The sequence below is a fragment of the Triplophysa rosa genome, linkage group LG15 (assembly GCF_024868665.1).
Source record: "Triplophysa rosa linkage group LG15, Trosa_1v2, whole genome shotgun sequence".
Classification (NCBI taxonomy): domain Eukaryota; kingdom Metazoa; phylum Chordata; class Actinopteri; order Cypriniformes; family Nemacheilidae; genus Triplophysa; species Triplophysa rosa.
Window position 1 is genome coordinate 10,260,786 of NC_079904.1, and position 20,315 is coordinate 10,281,100.

Sequence of the window (20,315 nt, forward strand, 5' to 3'; positions counted from 1 at the left end):
TAGTTAAAGGGAAAGTTCACCCAAAAACTCTGTTATCATTTATTCACCCCCATATCATGCAAAACCTGTATAGGACTCTTTCTGTGGAACACAAAAGAAGATATTTTGAGAAATGTCTCAGTGGTTGTGTCCATACCGCGGCAGTCAATGTTGTTTGGTTGGTTGGAACATTCTCAAAAATATATTTTGTGTTATACAGGTCATACAGGTTTAGAATAACATGAGGGTGAGTAAATGATGAAAGTATTTTCATTTTAGGTGAACTGTCACTTTAAACATTCTTAGTTTGTTTCGGACTATACAGTAACATTGTCTACAGTTGGTAAATATCGTTCAAACATCACTTAATCACATGCACTTTAGACTTTTCTAAAGTCTACATATGTTTCGCTGTCTGTCAGCATCGGTGTGTCCACCCAACAGGTTTGTACACATGTATGTTACTGGTGTAGCTTTCGTGTCACTAATTGGACAGACGAAACTTTTGATTAGAAAAGTTTTGCACATTGTTTTAATGGTATTGTTGCTTTGAGCTGTTGTTTTGAGAGAGAAAGAGAGAGAGATAGAAAGGGCTAGCGAGCTCAGCTCACAGACAGCCTGTGGGAAACTCTGTTTTCCCTTCCTGTTCTTTCAAAGAATCTCTGCACTCCAGCAAAATGGCCGGAAATATTCCTGGCCTTTTTGATTTTGGGCCCAAACAACGGTGACTGCATAATTGTTTGTAATCTGCTGCGTGGCTGGCCTTTCTCACTGAAAAACAGACAGACATCAACAAGGTGTTGGCAAGCTCGTCCTTCAAACATACACCACTTGATTCTTCATTCATACGCCTTTTCTACCATTTTGGTTAGCAGGTTGTTGATGTTTGCCACTATACATTTCAATGAGACTGGTGTGTTGTCACCTTGACCTCGACACCAGTTGTTTCCCTCCTGCACTTCTTCTTCTGGCCTATAGAGGGAGCATTTTGCTTGATTTTAGTTTGCGTAGCCTTTTGTGTGAAGGAAGCATGTGGTCACATATTTCACATATGGGTTTGTGTTCAGAGCCCAGACGGGGATCTGCAACATGTAATGTATAAACGACAGCTTAATGATAGCCTCCATCAGTCCCTGGTCCCCTCCCAACCCAGCAAGACGTGGTCGCTTAACTGCTGTCAGAACCAGTAAACATACAGTGTGTGGTGAACGGGTCACATTTCCTCAGATTTTTCCTTACTTGTGGGTGGCTTCGGGTGGAATATACAAACCGTCGCGTCACCTGCTGGTCTGTAAGGTGTATGAATGTTGTATTGTGCATTCGCATTAGTGATGACTGGGGAAATATTTGCGCAATATTTGCGTTTAATGCCTCAGGGTAGATAAAACCATGAAAATATGAGGTGTATAGTAAAATGGATAAAACAAAGTTATAATAAAATTAAGGTATTTTTTGGACAGAATTATTTTGCAAAAAGGCAAACTAGTCTAACAGGAGAAATGGGCATATACAAAAAAATGCTAAAAACAAAAAGCAAGCATACTGACTACAATTTTATATATTATTTGTTGATCATCTTGTGTAGTAATATTTTGTAGCCGTTCTCCTAAAACGTATTTAGCTTTTTACATGTGTTGTGTGTAGTTTTTTTTTAGTTTACTCGCCAAGTACAACTATGCAACATTAATACAACGTTGTTATAACATCTTTAATTATGTATTTCAATAAAAAGGTGAAGACATAGTTTTTCAAAGTTGGACATCGCATTTGGCCACAACTGTACATTTAAGGCTTAATTCAAAGTTACATCACAGAACTAAACTCAATAAGTTTAATTTTGCATAATTTTCAATTTTATCTCTCCATTTTAGAATTCTCAAACTTTTGAGGTTACGTGATGCGTAATAGTTGCAAAACACTTGTGTTGAGCACAGAACTCGACTCTTGGCTCCAGGCCCATATTTGGGTCTTGGCTAGAGATAATCCCAGGTGTCAGTAAACAAATCACACGGGAGCCCTGACCAACACTGCAGTCAACTGTCCCTTTGCCATGAAGAAGCCGGGATCACTTTAATGAAATCAGTAACCAGCGGAAGAGTAGTGGTAATTAGTTGGCATTAGGTTTGTTAATTTTCTCTTCCAGAAGGTTTTTTTAATTGGGTCACCCTTGGGTCAAACCTGAGTTCTGGACAGGAGGGATTGGATGAGACTGAAGAGCTTAAAATAGCCTTCTTGAGGGGTCGCCACGAGCAGGTGGATTGAATTGATAGCCTGTAACTATAGTAACGTCTGATGATTGCACAGCGTTTCGTACCTTTGAGCTTCATTCTGTTTTGTGAGTAAATACACGAACCCGTCTAATCCATTGTCACAAATGTAGCGTTCTGTTCCAAGTCGCCTACATTACATTCCTCTAAAAGATTGTTTTGGAGCAGATGTCTGCTCTGTGTTCGATAAGCGTGTCTAAAAATTGACTGGGGGTCGTAGATTAGCTAGCATGTTAAATCTGAAGGAGTCTTGTGAAATAGGACGTGGGGGGATGATAAGACTGGAATGGAAACACCAGAGATACTCTGTGGTGCCGGTGCCCTTGATTTGTGGGTACGTCTTAGAGCTCAGACCTGGTGGGCTGCACCATCATCCTCGACCACATATCCATCCCCCAATCTTGTAGGGGCTTTAGAGAAAAGGGTCTGGCAGCTCTGTGGATTGCATTCTTGCCTCTGACGCCAGAGCCATTAGATTAGAGCTCTTTAGGAAAAGACAATACGCCCTTTTCACAATGACGTACTTAACTTCCGCCTTTTTGCAAAGCAGTGTATCATATCATCCGTCTTGCAACAAAGAAGAAGAAGAAGAACTTCCGTTTTGCCGTCGCGCTGGAATTTAACAATAGTGAAAAAAACCCCGAACAGAACACGTATTCAAGTACTTATCCTAGCACCTTCGCTAACACAAAAAGAAAACAAAACACTTACCTTCATAATCAAACAGGTACTGTTCAACGAAGAATTTGTATCCTTTCTGTAGCTTTGATCTTGTCCTTAGCGAAAATTTGTCTGCAAGACATTGTGCATCATCTAGACGTATTTGTGGCATATGTGCAAGCCACTTGGTAAAGTCCATTCTGAGGCGCTAGCGGAAGTAACTTCTTCTTCTTGAGTTTTACTGGCGGTTGGCAAAGCAGTTTATAGGTGCATTACCGCCACCTTATGAACTGGAGTGCTAGCGGAAGTAATGATACACTGCTTCGCGGCAGAACGGACGATGCGTGACTTCATGTGAAAAGGGCGTATTAGGATACTCGCAGAACCACTTAGTTTAGGGCATAAAACCTAAGCATTTTTATAACAAACCATTGCAGTTAACACTTTGGGAGCCATTTAATATGTTCATGTAATTCTGCCTGCAAAGCCATGTCATCACAGATTAAGCTGTACGACAAGAAATATCTGTATGATTAGTAAACAAACACTAAGGGGCAGTTTCCCAGACAGGGCTTAAGTCTAGTCCCTGCAGACTAATTTAAATGTTAGACATGTCTTAATCGAAAACGAATTGTACTGACATATCTTACAATATATCAGTGAGATTGTTTTGTTTTAAGATGCACACCAGTCATTTGTTTTGTAATGTATGTTTTTAAAAAAGACTTAAATATCCTAATTTAACTAAGGCCTAGTCCTGTTTTAAACTAATCCCTGTCCGGGAAACCGCCCCATAATCTTATGACTTTCGTGATGAGATGTGATGCTATACCTTACAGCAAAAGCTCGGTTAAGTAAATAAGCTCCCCGTTCTCATTATTTTGTCAATCTTCGAGTGTGGGCTGTACGGTCTAATCTGAGCCATTCTCTTCAACTCATTGAAAAGGTTACCCCTGTCACCCTTTCAGGGCCATAGGGTGTTGAGTCAGGGTTCAGCTATGGTTCACATTAGCATTGACGTGACGTGATCACAACAACACGATCATGCTGTCCATGGGTTTGACACACTCTTTGTATGGTGTAAGAGTTGGCCAGCAGGCCTCAAACTCTCTCTGGGGATCTCTAGATTGCTCTGGCAGCCTGCTCACTTTGTGTGTATAATCGCTTTCCGAGTGCCCGTGACGGGCCGGGTCATTTAACCTCCCCCATGAGCTGACCTTGAGGTCAGAGGTCGTACCAGTCAACAGCAGTAAGCTTGTGCTTCCTCTTTTGTCTCATTGTTTGGTTGAGCATTGACACCCCATTGCCTCTAGATTCTTGTGTGTTCATGTCAGTCAAATGTGTTGAGGTCTTGCGTAACTGAAGATGTGGGTTTAATGATGACTACTTACAATGTGTAAACGCTGAAGCTGAAGGAAGGAAGCTGCTGTTTGTTTACACAGAAAATGTCTTTTATAACTTTTTGCTCGCAAACCTTGAGATTTTGTCTTAGGGAATGAACCTGGAGTGAAATTCTGGAGTTCTTTGGCTTTGGTTTAATTCATTCTTTGTGGAGATACAGCTTGATCTTTTGGTTCTTTGTGATTTCATTCTTATCATGTTTTTCTCTTTGTTCTCCAGACAAGGAGTCTCTCATCACAGACAGCGGGAAGCTTCATACTCTAGACCTTCTGTTGACTCGACTCAAGTCTCAAGGCCATCGAGTTCTCATCTACTCTCAGATGACCCGCATGATAGACCTTTTAGAGGTGAGTGCTTTAAGGATCTTCTGAAAGACAGTATCTGACAGCTCTGTCGCATACGAACGTGACACAGATATACCGTTCATACATTCAACTGATCCGTACCAGTTATCTGAGGTCATGCTGAACATGTTTTTGTTAACATTTTTATTGTATTTCAGTGTTAAATCCTACAAAAGAGAGATGGGGAATTTGATCAACCATTGTGGAAGTGGAATGGTTTGGCAGTAAATAGCTTCATATTGTTGTAGCTGGACAAATGCTGAGAGAACATAACTGGGTGAAACAATCACTTTTTCCAGCGGCTCACAGTTGCTTGCCACATGTTTTGCAGCAAGCCAAACATGGAAATAAATCTAGAAGCCTCGAACAACATTGTCAACACAAGCAGCACTACATAACTGTTGTCTCGGTACACCCCACGTTGTCTAGAAACACCTTAGCGTCAATAGGAATTCATTCCAATTCTAAGCTTTTTGGCAGTCTCTCCAAAAGTTGTGCGGCTCCATTCAGCAAATTACGTCGAATTGACTTCCTTTATTTGTGGAATAGTTGGTCTGTAGGAAAAGTTGACCATGGAAAAACATAGCGCCATCCTTTTGGCTTGGATGGCCATTTGTTTTGGCATGGACAAATGTATCTCTGCGTTATATTTTATCTTCATTATATTAAAGTCAACATGAAATCAAAATTGAGCTTATTTACTTTTCTAACACCAATTCCTGATCTTATTGTGAGCAGTTTGTCAGTGCACGCCATTTTACAGAAAAATATATTTTTTGCCCTTGTAATCCTTTAACGAAATTCTATAGTTTACGTTTTTCCTTTTCAGCTCACGTAACTAAGCTTCTTCCCTCCACCTTTCAAAAATGATTCAACTCCTTAAAAACTCCATAGAGGCCAACCTTTATTTGTTTCAGAATTGAATCTTACTGGCAGAAGAGCAGTTTGCTACTTTTATTATATTCACAAAATTGTGTCTACCTATCTGTGTGGTCATCATACCGGGGGATTTCCCGATTTAGTCGCTAAATCCCAAGTCATGCCGTGACCGAATTTTCCTCAGATTGGCTTCTCCCATGTTTAAAAGACCCAGCTGAAATCAATTTCAAATCATTTTGTTAGTTTTGGTGGGGAAGAAAACACACTAATGTAGGCATTAACGTCATAGTCGTTTCTTTTTATCATCCCCGTGTTTGACGCTGTTCATTCTGGCATGTCATCAGAGCAATGCATTTTGGGAGTGGGCATTGATGTCATCCTCATTCCCGTGTGTAATGCCAAACATTATTTGTCATACTAGCTTTATAGACGTAGATGCTGAAAAGCACTCAAGACCTGTCTCTTTTAATATTGTCTCACTCCTAACAGAGTGTTTTGGTCATATTTACTTATTTATTTATTGTGCATTCAAAAGCCAAACTCCCACTTGAAATGTGTCCCGGAATACATATTCGGTTGATTGTACTCCGGGCACGGTTCCGAAGTCTCATGGAAATCTAGGACTAAATCTTGTTACGCTTGACACCACTCTGCCGGCCAGGAGTTGAATTCTCAGAAGTGTAATAGAGTTTAAGATGGTCTCATTTGTTACTTAGAGCTGGAAAGAGGGTTTGGATTTGTGATCTAATGTTACTTTAGGCTGGAACGCCGTTCTAATCAAAGGAGTTTAATGTCAAGGAGAGTGCTAATGCTCATTTCATACAGTCCAGATGTGCTTTTGGGAGGCGTTCCAGTAGAGTCATAGGCGTGATAGAGTTGAGGCTTCATTCTGGGTGGCGTCAGAAAGCGAGAGGTCAGATGAAAGCAGTATTAAAAAGATGGTTAATGAGGGTCTATGCCATGTTAATGAGATGAAGCTTACAGACCTCATTCATATTATGCATTCGTTTACCTGTTTGGATTTCCATCTTGTTCTTATTTTCAATGTTTCTCAACATCACGCAGGAGTACATGGTGTACCGCAAGCATACCTACATGCGGCTGGATGGGTCATCCAAGATTTCGGAACGCCGGGACATGGTGGCCGACTTCCAGAGCCGGTGAGTGTTCGGCTAGCAAGGGTGAAATGGGCGGCAGCCGTCTGACAATCAGGATTGAGACGGAGTCTGTTTTTTAAGCCTAATTGGGGCTTGTTTTCTCCAAAATGTCACCGACCGTAAATTCCTCTCTGGTGGTGGTGTAAGGCGAGGAGGCTTTCTCATGTGCCTCCCTCTGTCTGTGTTCTCTCTCTCCACCATCACTCGAGGGTTCTGGTTTGCATTAGCGCAGCTCTCGGTGGATCCAGCGGGTTCTGGTTTTTATTTAGCAGAGAAGCGTGTTGTGTATTGAAACGTCTGTCTGTGTAAATTCTGGGTGGTTGGGCAGGGCCCTCATAGAGCGTGATCTTCCTCTGCTTTATTTGTTTTCTCTCACTATTCCGGTCTCCCTCCCTTTCTGCAGGACGGATATTTTTGTCTTCCTTCTCAGTACCAGAGCTGGAGGTCTGGGGATAAACCTGACAGCTGCAGACACGGTGAGACCATCAGCACATTGTGATTACCAAATCAGCTTCCCCCACATACAGAGGCCATGAGAACAGACTCTCGTATTGTATGAAGTCTGAGACGTTTAGCACTGATGTCATAATAGCAGCTTAACTCGTTGTATTCTTTTATTTCTTGATTTTCAATTTCTCTTACATTTCAAAGAAAAGAAGATAAAAAAATACATTTATTCAGAACCCTTATTTTGAACACTTACACGTAACCAAACTTTTAACTAAACAGCAAATGAACTCACGTCGCAGCTTCTTACCTTTTGCTAATATTAAAGAGTTAATGTAAAGAATTGTCACATCCATAACGGTCCATATTTCTTATAAATGGGCACATGATAAATAAAATATTACTATTTTATGTTCTATAAAGAGCCATCCTTTCTCCATTTGTTGGGTAGTATTGCTTCTGGTTTGTACATTTTAATTCACAGAAGTCCTACAAAGTATGTTCTCTCAAAAATGAGTGTTCTCTTTTTGTCACATGCATAACGCATTAATTTTTCCCTATTTTAGAATAGAAAACCAGAGCATAGACTGATATTTTTCTGATGTCTTGACTCTATCATTAAGGTTTTAGTAAAATATACTGTAATCAGATGGTTCAATATATTGGTGTTAAATACAATCTCTGAGAATTTATATTTCAAGTTTTGACAGAAAATGTCACATCATTCAACACTGGAATTGGCCAAAAGTGTTTGAAAAAATAATGTTCTTACCTTAGTGGAGTTGACACCACTATAATAGGCTTTAAAAATAATGCCACAGTAATGTTTGTAATAATAATAATAATAATGTCTCAGTTTTGTACTGAAAAAATGCAACAAAAAAAAAGTGTAAAGTCTCTTTAATCTGAATTTTTATCTGTACTTCAATAAATAGTGATTATATCACACACGTAATACAACAGATGTGTTCAGAAAGCAAATCTGCTTGTGGTTATCTAGTTAACTTTGTATTACGGGTCTAAAACACTGAATGTCTTTTAAAGATCTGATTCAAATAAATAGTCAAACTTTGATAATTACAGTAATTATTTCCAGACTGATTTAAAAACAGTTGTGTTAAATCAGACAATCAGATTAGAATTTGCCAGACCAGTTTTTTGCTCACCAGTGTTGTGACCAATACAGTATGTAACATGTCTTGGACAGTCTATAAGTGCCCTTAAGTTGAGACGAATCACTTTATAATAAATAGTGTATATTTATGATGATGTCATGTAACTAAGGTTGCCACTACCTCTCTGCTCAGGTGATATTCTACGACAGTGACTGGAACCCTACTGTTGATCAGCAGGCGATGGATCGAGCCCACAGACTAGGACAAACCAAGCAGGTCACCGTTTATCGGCTCATCTGCAAGGGCACTATTGAGGAACGCATCTTACAGAGGGCCAAAGAAAAGAGTGAGGTGAGTACTGGTCAGAATAACAGCTTGTAGTGTTTTTTTTAGGCCAGAAGTTAACACATAATAATAGTATAAGTTTTCATTGCACTTCAGTTAATTTAGATGTGTGGCCATGATTATTCAAATGTACCTCTTCTCTAATTGACTCCACTTTTGGGTTGATTTATTTTACAAAAACATTCTTTATCAAGATGTCAGACTTCACAAGACAAGATCTAAGGTTAAGTGAATATTTAGTCTAGGGGTATAACTATCAGTTACACGTAATTATACTGTTATAACATAGTAATTACACTTCTCTAAACTCTTACATGTAGTTTCGGACGCCTGTATCAACAGCACATGATTATAGTCAGTGTATGTTTCTGTGAACTTAAACTTCAGTGAATGAGTCTTCTCTTCTTTCTACTTGTTACTGGTTACATGTATTTATTCTCTGTCTGTCTCAATCATCATTGTCTTGATGTCTGTGGGTGCTGTAGATTCAGAGGATGGTGATATCAGGAGGAAACTTTAAACCCGATACACTGAAGCCCAAAGAGGTTGTCAGCCTGCTGCTGGATGATGAGGAGCTGGAGAAAAAATGTGAGTTGCCGCTCCGCTTGCGATCTTAAATGACTAAAAACCACAAGTTTATATACGAATTAGGTATGAAAAAATGAGTTGGAATGGTTTGCTCTGCTCTGATTGGCCGGTTTGGTTGTGTTTGTGGACAGTGCGATTACGGCAAGAAGAGAAACGGCAGCAGGAGGAGAGCAGTAAGGTGAAAGAACGGAAGAGGAAAAGGGAGAAGTATGCAGAAAGGGTGAGTGCCCATATATGGCCACGAGGAAGTGATAAGAAATCTACTTTCTAAGTGGTGTTAAAGTATTGTTTGAATTTTTTTTTTTACAATTTTATTTCATATGTTTTTAACACTTTATTTTTCAGTTCACAGATTTTTATTATAAATGCATAAAAATAAACCGCATACAGAGAAAGTGTCCACGTTCCAACACAAAAGTATAGCAGATTTCTTGATAAATAGAGAAAGGTCTTTTTACGAATCATTTATTTTGATCACTCTCGCTGCATTGTCTTCCCCTCTCATTATGTAGAGGAGAAAGGAGGATGATCCAGACACTAAGAGGAAGAAGGAGGGTGTGAATGTGGTCATTCCTTATATCCCATCTGCAGACAACTCTAACCTGTCAGCGGATGGAGAAGACTCATTCATCAGCGTTGACATGGACTCCGCCGTGCCCAGCCCCTTCAGTGAGGTGAGACCAACTGAGACGCAGCTCATGAATTGCAATTCCAGACTGGAAACTTTCAATTATCATTATAAGGGCCCGCGGTTCAGCTTTCCAAAAAATCGGATCATTTCTTTACAGTAGCTCTTAAGCAGTCAACGCACACTCTCATTTACCTGCTACGTTGATCTGACGTTCCTCTTCCTCCTCCTCCTCATCCATCTTCTGCTCCTGCTGTCCCTCCTCCGTGATAATGTCCCTTTGTCCCTGACCCCCAGAACTATGTGTCTCTGCAGATCTCCCTGAGCAGCGAGCTCCAGCCCAGCTCCATTCCTGCAGATGAGAGCAGCAGTGATATGCTTGTGATCGTGGACGAGCCCACGTCTTCTGCTCCACAGTCCCGTGCCACCAACTCCCCCGCTTCCATCACCGGCTCTGTGTCTGATACGATGAATGGTGGGTACCCTTGATTTGAATGTAGGGCTCTTGTTGCTGTTGTCGTATTATACATTGTTTCTAAATACAATTCCAATTTTGGGGGGGGTATTGCTTTACTGCAGTTAAAGCCGCATATAAAAGGTAACCGGGCTACATTAAAAACAGACTTGTCTGTCTGCTGATGGATGAGCAATGTTAATAAGCAGTGTTGCTGTTTAAGTTATAACGCTGAGATGGCAGAGGTCTGTGGGATCTGTGCTTGCCGATGACAGGCAAGCAGAACTGCAGGAGACAGGGTTTGTGTGAGTCTCGCCGATCTAAGCCACAGTGGTTGAGACACCCTTGCCATGCACTACTCACACTAAAGTCAAGATTAGTGAAAGATGACAGTTTATAACCGTCAGCAGAAATGTGTTGATGTTGTTTGGCTGGCACATAATCCTTTAAATTGTTGGAGGATCTGTGGGTTTGACTTTGAGTCAGTTTTACTTACCATTTCATCGTTAGATTTTCCAAATGTTTTCTCTCAGGTGTCTCCCAAGATATGTCGAGTCCAGGCAAGGGAAGGTCTGGGCGGAGTCGGGGACGACCCAAAGGCTCTGGAGGAGCCGGAAAATCTTCAGTGAGGAAGGGCAGGGGACGGAAGTCGACAGCGGGTAGTGCCGCAGCCATGGCAGGAGCGATGGCAGGAGCAGCAGCTGCCTCTGCAGCCGCATATGCAGCGTATGGATACAATGTTTCTAAAGGTAACACGTTTTATCCTACAGCATTGAGCTTTGATTACAAGGCCTGCAACTGTTCTCTTCTTCCAAATGGCTTTGAAACGATTCAACCATTGTTTTTTGTGTAATCAACCCTCTTCCAGGTATTCCAGCGAGTGGCTCCATGCAACCCGCCCTCATTCGGTCTTCAGCCACACCTGCCTTTGTTTCGGCTGGCACCTCTTCCCCCCAGGCTAAGGGAAGCGCTATGACCACCAGCTCACAGACGTTAGCGCATGGCAGTTCACAAAGCCATACTAAGAAAGCTAAAGGACCCAGCAACCACAGTAGCCGGTAGCATCCTGCGTAGAGTTGCTTTTTGATTGTAGCATGGCCAGTACATTTTTAAGTCCAAGAGTGGCAGTTTTCATGCTTATGATGTTGATCCGCTGTCGCACCACAAACCCAATCATCTTGATAAAACCCACCCCGATTTAGTAGTGATCCCTGATTCATATTCATTCCACTGACGGCAAGCTATATGAGAGGTTACTGGCTTTCCCAAAACTAAAGACTGGGAATTGTAGCCTTCTGCATCCAAAACAAGAATTTGGATCATTTAATTTAGATGATTTGTTCCTTTATGCATATGAAAGAGAATTTCGCCATTATAAAGGTGATAGGACAAAGGTGACAGTGTGTTATACCACTAACAGATGTTCCTTGTTTTCTAATGACAAAGTAACCAAAGTGTGACAGGGCTGAAGGAGAGATCTGTGAAAAAAATCATTTCTGGAATTTGTTATGAGAAGGACATCATCATTGTGAGCAGAAACAGAGTATAAATAGGAAAGGGGTGTTGGGGAGTATTTGATTAAGCATCCTTTTGAACAAATTCTTTACAAACATGAACAGATGAGGCTGCTCTTATTTTTGTAGAACAGACTTGTTGGCATTTGTTCTAATATCAGAAAACCGAATAGCCTTGTGTTTCTGTTCATTTGCGGCATATTCAAAGATTTTGGCTTAAATGCTAATATATTTTCTTGTGGAAGGAGTAAAATAAATCAACGTGTTTTGCAGTAAATACAATGAAAGATTTCCTGAAGTAGTGAGTGCTGCTCAAAAAATGTCACTACAGATGAGTCAGGCGTGACATAAAAAACTTGGATGTGAAATGTATCATAGCTTAAGTTAAAACTTGGTAATTTATGATGATTTGTGCTATATTTGTGTGAATATTGTATTGAAACGTTTTATTTTTAAATAACGTGAACAGTTCATGATTCTTTTGCATTTGTGACATGAGGCTGTTTTTTTGAGAAAGGCCATGTCTGACCTTAATTTGTCTTTAAATGCCATGATAGATGTTATATGTAAATACTTAAAAGGTATCTTCACTCTTAAAAGTTATCAATTTTCTCCTACCGCTTGTCTATTTTTATAGGTCAATGTAAATACTTGATGACAAAACCCAATGATCCTTTTACTAAAAAGATTGAAATAAAAACCAATTCAATTTCACATTTGGGAAGTGATTTGTGCAAAAAAATACACACACGGCACTGTAGCGCTTCATTTTGGTAAAAAAACGTTGCAGTGCATAGAATAAGAAACGTATGTGAACGCTGTTTGTTGTAAGTTTCCCTGTTGCTACTAGATAGAGAACAAATCAAATACCAAACAAGTCTGACAAAGACACTTTACAATGTGAATACAGATTCTTGAGAGACTTTAATGTGCAAAGAAAAACAATTGAATGGCTTAGAAGAGTGTTCAAGTGCAAAGTGGATGTGTTTTGGATAAACTTTGGCAGTACATCACACAGGCATGCATTTGTATTACAGTATCACACACTTGGGACAACACCAAAGGACAAAAAGAAAACCCTGACATTTTGTATAATGTCACACTACATAACAGAAACATAGTTTAAAACACCACATTCCCTTAATATAGTAACTTTCCCTTAGTACAGTAAAACAATAGCTTGGTATAGTTGGAGTACATCATGTTATAACAGCTACCTTATCACAAATTTAGATATAAGCTTAAACTTTTGTTAGGGCCTTTATAGTGTCTGGATTTGATAGCCTCTGTGATGCAGCTTTACAGAAATTACAGGTTAGTGGGCTGTAAAAAGTACGAGTTGAAGAGCGGCTGCTTCGATGGAGAACAGATGATGGTCTTCCACCTCTGGGCAGCTCACTCTCATGAACTCCGCCAGGCGAAGCAGGTACTCGATGTTGAAGCCCGACTTCCCCTTGCACACGGCGATCTGGGCTGCGATTTCCTCTGTGCTGGCGGGCCCCATATACATAGGGTTGTCAGCTGTGGCGATGTAAACCAGAGCCTGGACAGGCGACTGGTTCTTGCCTCTTGGAAAGAAATCTACAGCCTCGGTGAGGTAGCCACCCCTCACCGCCTCCCTCACATTCAGGTATTTGAGAGACTCCTCCACCTGAGAGCCAGTCACCTCGAAGGCAACACCCCACGTGCACGCCTGTATGAGAGAACTCAAGGTAAGTCACATATGTACAAAGTTAAAAAACTTGAATTATAATTGCATATATTATTACTCCTCTTAATAAATATAGTCTATAAGGCACCATTACGCAAATAAAAACAGACGTTACACTTACGTCATCCTCCTTGATAAGCGTCACCACTCTTGCGGGCTGTCATGGAAACGCATATATGTTAGCGCGTTGCAATGCGGAAAATGATCAGGCAACTATGAAATACATTTAAAAACAACAAGATATAGCTGCATTTTTAAAACTCACCATAGCATCATCTCCACGATGGAAATTATCCCCGTGCCAGAAGCGTCTCTTATACCCCTTAATATAACCGACCTTGCTCCCCTTATACTTGAAGTCAGGCTTCCAAACCAGCGAGCCGTACCCAAAAATCCACAGGCTGGATTTTCCAGCAACGATGTCTTGAGGCTTCATCTTTACAGGATGTTATAAGGACAGAAAGGGTAATAAAATACGCGAAGATCTTAAAATTACAGCTGCTTGGCGCAGAATGAATGGGCCTACAGGCTAGCTCGCTAGCGTTAGCTTCCTCCTGTCAAGGAGTAGAGGTATCGGTTGGCTCAAGGCTATACCGCGGACGGTATCAGAGCCCAACTGCTTGGCAGTTGTGATGGTAGAGTCCCGCAAATCGCTTTTCTTTGCCTGGGGCATGCCGATGCCGTGCAGTTACCGCATTATTGCCTTAAAACTCCATCTTGGCCTCTTCGGCTCTTTCAGTCAGAATACAACACGAACGCGGTTGCTAGCTCTCAGCTAGCCTTCTGTTTACAAACAACCCGGTATCGAGCCAACCTCACGACACTTTTGAAAGTCAGAAGAAATGCCTTTTAGATTCGCGATGGTTTCAAGCTGATTAAGATCTCGCGCTGCTGTTCGGCGGATGATGAAATGACGGCTGGTTTGAGGCGGACTTTAAGCGAAGGTATCAATGGGCGTATCTGACCTTGCTCACAATTCTGACCAATGACAGTCTATGTTGGGCGGGGCATCGTACCTTCCATCCAATCAAACACCGGATAGCTATCCGATTGGCTCACAAACCAGGAAAAAACGTGCGCTCATGTTTCATATTATAGGCGGATCAGCTGTCAGTCACAAAATGCTCTCATCCTCATTCGTCAACAGTTCGGTCGCTAAAAATGTTGGCTGATGCAATTTGAAAGAATCGTTTCAAGCGGTACAAGCACAGTACGTACTGGAAGTATTGCATCAGGCCTTCTAAGCATGATACTTGATCCCAAAATACAACTGAAAGCCAGGACAGGCTAGATTTAACTTAGTAAACATTCTTGTGCATTTTTCAATAAACACAATACATTACATATAGTAATATGATAAAATATATAACTATGAGAGGCACACGTTATGACTAAGATATTAAGATTTCTGAAATCAAAATGTTTTTTTCCATGGTTTATTTTTTATTCCCATTCACCGTTTTATTTTGTTTTATTTCCATCCATTGTTTTCCCCTTAAAAACAAACATGTACACATTTCATCCCAAGCAATTTAAGAGTAAACATTTTTATCAGTCCTTGTGTTCCGTTGTAAAATATTACAAGTGTTTTTGTCTCTTGAAACTTTCACATCTTTAAAAAAATCAGACCCAATTTAGTTGTATCCTGTAATGACTCCTGTGATGAGATCTTTTTAAATTTTAGTGTCAGCTTGCATTTTAAATACCATTTGTCTGTAACGTTTAGGAATAGTTTTTAGGTAGCAGATTAAATGATAAAATAAATGTCTACGAATATGCGAAGTCCAATGACAATCTTTGTTAAATCTAAGAGACGTGATGGAAACACAATGTCTATTCAATACTAGTTTTAGTTTAACTTTATTCATCACTAGGTCATCACTGAACTTTATATTTAAACTTGATATAGCAACATGGTGTCTCTATAAATTACTTAGAGTACTTTTTTTTGAGTTGTGTCACTTCAAAATATTTATGCATGAAATTCTATCTGGATGATTCAAACGGATTACATATGATGTTTTTTGCCATTGAATCATTCTTCGATATTTGCTCAATCTGAGGATAAGAACATGACAAACAATGAACAAAATGGGCAGGTCAACACTGTAATTGAACAGTTTCTTTGTCAGCCCTACTTGGAAAGTGCAATTTGCACACTCCCTGTTGCTTTAACATTGTGTCAAACAAGCAGTTGTGTTATAATTAGCAGGTAAATAAGACACAGAATGTGAAAACAAGACTTTATTTGTCATACTGTTTACATCATATGTTTTCTCATTTGTCTTATTTGTCTTGTTATTTAGTCCTAATTCGATTGGAAACAACAACAAAAAACACTAGTTCCTTTTCATCCTCCAACATTTCCTTGTATTATATCCAAGGCTCTTTTTTGGTTAAAAAAGCCCTATCTATATGTAGAGAGGTATTAGCTGGCATCATAAGATGTGGGTGTACATGTAACAACAAAATAACTTGAAGGAATTAACTTTTTTTATTCTTCAGATGTTTGGTTTCTTATAAATATGCATTATATACAAAATAATAGTATAAAACATATAAAGAGCAGTGTGTCATTATTAAATTAACTCTGGAAATAATCACTTTTTAAAAAATTACATTATTGGTTCTGTATTTTCAAAACTAAGTATATGCAGTCAGTGGTGAGCAGTCACTTTGTTTGTCCGTTTTTGTCCTCGTCTTGCATTCACGGGCCGCGTTGCATAAAAGTCGATTGAACTTCCTCTAGGATGGTGCTGGCACAGTTCTGTGGATTGTTTTTTCTCTCGCTTCCACGTTGATTCAATTTTCAATTTAGCAACATGGTGTCTCTATAAAGTACTAGGAGTACTTTTTTTTTTGAGTTGCGTCACTTCAAAATATTTATGCATGAACTTCTTTCTGGATGATTCAACCGGATTACATATGATGTTTTTTTGCCATTGAATCATTCTTCGATATTTGCTCAATCTGAGGATAAGAACATGACAAACAATGAACAAAATGGGCAGGTCAACACTGTAATTGAACAGTTTCTTTGTCAGCCCTACTTGGAAAGTGCAATTTGCACACCCCCTGTTGCTTTAACATTGTGTCAAACAAGCAGTTGTGTTATAATTAGCAGGTAAATAAGACACAGAATGTGAAAACAAGACTTTATTTGTCATACTGTTTATATCATATGTTTTCTCTTTTGTCTTGTTATTTAGTCCTAATTTGATTGGAAACAAAAAAAAAACACTAGTTCCTTTCCATCCTCCAACATTTCCTTGTATTATATCCAAGGCTCTTCTTTGGTTAAAACAGGATTATCTATATATAGAGGTATTAGCTGGCATCCTAAGATACAAGCACATGTAAGCTCCTTAAAAGTCTGCATGATGCACAAGCCTTTCTCTGCCTATAGCTCAGGCAGACGGGGGAGCTCCAGTGACCAGACCTTTCATGGGACAGCCTGTTTACTTTCTCCAGCACAGTAAAGACACATTAGCCAAAGACACGCTAGGCACACACTGAACTCATGTGAATGATAAAGGTAGAATGGATCAACAGCCATGTGAATTTCACATGTTGAGCTTTTCATTTGTTTTAGCTGTTGCTTCTAATCTCTAAATCTATTATTTGGATTGATGAAACCATTTATCAGCATGACTGACTGAACATGTTTGTATTGTTTTTAACAAAGTGAATTCATTTTAAATTTATTGAAACGTTTTGTCTGTCATTTAGATCAGAGTTCATTTCATCTGGTCAGACTGTCAAGTAAAAAAACACATGTCAGTTCTATGGGGTATGTGGCTGCCATGTGCTGTCGGGATCAGTATAGATCTACCCCCAAAGTAAATACACCCAGAATATCTAAGAGAAAACACATTCTCATGGCCCTTTTAGCCCACTTAAATCTTTTTTGCTGCCATACATGATGAAATGCAGAGAACCTTTTTAGACATTTTGATGTATCAGATGTTTTTCTTAAAGTATATGGAGTTTTTCCAGTGTCACTTACTGATAGCATGTATGTGTATTTATTTATATTACTACTGCATTGTCACCAGCCTTGTTTTCAACACATTGAGAATGATAAATTCACACAAGACAGGGGTAAGATCGGGGCTCTAGAGGATTTCTATATTGTTTTATTCATGAAATTCATCCAATACAATACAGGGACAATTTGATAATCGATAAAAAACAACCGAATCTGATTTTTTATAAAAAATTGCAGAAGGTCTTGCTGATAAACCTTACGAGCAGTTTACTGACATCTAGTGTTAATGAAAGAAAAATACAGATGAGGCCTTGGATTTTGTTCATTGCTGGCTCTGTTCGCTGTTTTTTTGGCTCTCATTTGTTTTAATTCGTAGATTTTTGTATTGCATGCACCACTCGGTCCTGTAGATTCATCCTCTACAATATCAGGAAAATTAGACCTTTCCTATCCGAGCATGCTACGCAGGTCCTAGTCCAGGCTCTTGTTCTGTCCAGACTGGACTATTGAAATGCGCTACTAGCTGGACTTCCTGCTTGCACAACAAAACCTCTACAGATGATCCAGAATGCAGCAGCAAGAGTGGTCTTCAATGAACCGAAGAGAGCACACGTCACTCCTCTCTTCATTGAGTTACATTGGCTCCCTATAGTCGCTCGCATCAAATTCAAGACTCTGCTCCTGGCCTACAAGACCACCACTGGTTTGGCACCCCCATATCTTCACTCTTTAATTCAGATTTATGTACCCGCCTGATCCTTACGCTCTGCAAACGAACGACGTCTTGTGGTGCCATCCCAAAAAAGGAAAAAATCGCTCTCACGTACCTTCTCTGGATCGGTTCCACATTTGTGGAATGATCTGCCTGCTGCTACAAGATCAGCTGATTCTGTGGCCATCTTTAAGAATCGGCTGAAAACACATCTCTTCCGTCAGCACCTGACCGATCAGTTCTGACTTCTATCTCTTTTCTACTCTATCTATATATATATAAAAAAAATGCTTTTAAACTTAGCTCTGTACACTGTAGTAGGCTTTGTGAGATATGTTTTATTGCACTTATGCTTTTTGTTGTCCTACTGCTGACCCAATTGCTTCCATTGTTTACCCAACTTGTACGTCGCTTTGGATAAAAGCGTCTGCTAAATGAATAAATGTAAATGCATGTGAACCCCCTTTTAAAAATATACTAATGTGCAATGTCAAGGTCGGAAAAAGTTCATCTGTGTTGCAGTGTCAAAACCAAATGAATATTTAGCATCCTCCTATTAAGGATGTTTTCCACATTCCGCCGCACAGATTTCAAAATACACTTGAAACCAAATCAGTCGTCTTGATTTGATCCCCCCTCCCCTTATGTTTGTTATGAGCTTGTTTCCTGACAGTTTAAGGATCCGCACAAAAATACGGAGTACAGAAAAGAACAAGATGCGTGAGAAAAGCGTTTGGCCAGTGCCGGCATGTTCTGCATTTTTTAATCAGACAGGAAGCAGGAAATGATGTCACTGGGTCACAAACAGGATGCAGTGATTATAACACAATGAGAATGCCTGGCCATGCGATTTAAACCCAGAGGCCAGGGAGCAAAGCGCACACACATACACAGACTCACAGTTGCGGCGGGTGGGGTTTGGGTAACAGGTTGCAACTCGGAAGGTTTAGCAGAAGACTAATTGCTGTGATAACAAGTGTTAAACACTCCGGCCCTGACGGAAATTCTTTCGTAACCTTGCGAAATGTGTTTTTTCTTCCTAAGCGTCCTTTGACCCAGGGATGCTTATGCGACAGGATGAGTGTGTAATGAAGGGTTTGCGTGGCATAGCTTTGTTGTGGATAACGGTTACTATGAATACTTATGAATAGAAAAATACTCACATGCTACTCGTTGAAGTGAAAACATTTTCGCTTCAGTTTCTCAACGTATCTCCTGCACGGCCCTCTGGTGCTTTGCATGGGGTCTTTTTACGTTGTCTTTGGCGAGGATGGTGAGTTATTTGAAGAAGTGATGGGAAAAAAGTCTCGTCATTTGGTTTACGTGAAGATTTAACATTCACACGCAAATCCAAATTCCACACTCAGGGGATTATTTTTGAATAGTTGCTCAATATCACCTCTTAAAAATCCTGGTCACCCTTTTTACACCCCTTCCCCATTGAAACCTAGGTGATATATAGGAGCCTGTTAGGATCCCTCCAGCAATCTTTAATGAATGTATTTTTGCTTAAGAACCTTGCTTTATTTTCTATTCTTTCCGTATTTGCAAAGTGTAATACCAGCGGGCTGAAGGTCTGAAACCCATCTGTGTGCACTCAGGCCACGTGCACAGAATCTGTCCGATTCTTTTGTTGGGACTGAGATGTCTCCTTTAGCCCCGAAGGCGAGGCTGAGACCCTTGGCGCTGAAACCCGTTTGCGTTTGTACGTAAGTGTGTGTGTTTTCTTTATAGGCGCTCTGCTGAGAAGGGCCATGATGAGCCTGGTGAGAGGGGCGGCATATGCCGCTGTTTTTATGGCGGGGCAAGGTTGCACCCTGGGGCATCTGTTTCGGTTTTCTGAGGAGGGGCCGCTGCTCTGTCGTTTGCGCTCTTCGCCTGTCTTTGTTTCAGAATTTCCAGCTCAAGGGGCCTGTATCCGAGGCAACGGATTTAAATTTCAAGCCAATTTACAACTGGGGAAGGGGAAGGAGGGGCTAGTGAGGTTTCTTTCTGGATCGAGAAAAGGTTGAAAAAAACCCGTCACAACAGGAATTAAAATAAGCATGAAACGTCTCCTTTCCATCTCAAGACTGTGTTACAAATAAAATGTGGGTTTACATGTAACAACAAAATAACTTGAAGGA

The 20,315-nt window shown here is 40.2% G+C and overlaps 2 protein-coding genes across 4 annotated transcripts in view; one reads left to right on the plus strand and one right to left on the minus strand.

Moving 5' to 3' along the window:
* ino80 (INO80 complex ATPase subunit) overlaps positions 1–12,492 on the plus strand; it is a 31,276-nt gene extending 18,784 nt beyond the window's left edge. For all 3 annotated transcript variants that reach the window (XM_057352937.1, XM_057352939.1, XM_057352938.1), the window contains exons 27-36: positions 4,527–4,654; positions 6,596–6,690; positions 7,091–7,163; positions 8,442–8,600; positions 9,080–9,182; positions 9,314–9,402; positions 9,695–9,856; positions 10,126–10,285; positions 10,798–11,013; positions 11,133–12,492. In XM_057352937.1, the coding sequence (XP_057208920.1) occupies positions 4,527–4,654; positions 6,596–6,690; positions 7,091–7,163; positions 8,442–8,600; positions 9,080–9,182; positions 9,314–9,402; positions 9,695–9,856; positions 10,126–10,285; positions 10,798–11,013; positions 11,133–11,326 (1,379 nt within the window). In that variant the 3' untranslated portion in view covers positions 11,327–12,492. The remainder of the gene's footprint in view (positions 1–4,526; positions 4,655–6,595; positions 6,691–7,090; positions 7,164–8,441; positions 8,601–9,079; positions 9,183–9,313; positions 9,403–9,694; positions 9,857–10,125; positions 10,286–10,797; positions 11,014–11,132) is intronic.
* A 191-nt stretch (positions 12,493–12,683) lies between these two features.
* On the minus strand, positions 12,684–14,428 carry chac1 (ChaC, cation transport regulator homolog 1 (E. coli)). The gene is made up of 3 exons (XM_057352927.1): positions 13,755–14,428; positions 13,611–13,646; positions 12,684–13,471 (listed from the first exon to the last, which is right to left on the minus strand). Exons 1-3 carry the CDS (start codon positions 13,923–13,925, stop codon positions 13,094–13,096), a joined length of 585 nt encoding a protein of 194 aa, XP_057208910.1. The 5' UTR covers positions 13,926–14,428; the 3' UTR covers positions 12,684–13,093.
* Between the last annotated feature and the right edge of the window lie 5,887 nt (positions 14,429–20,315).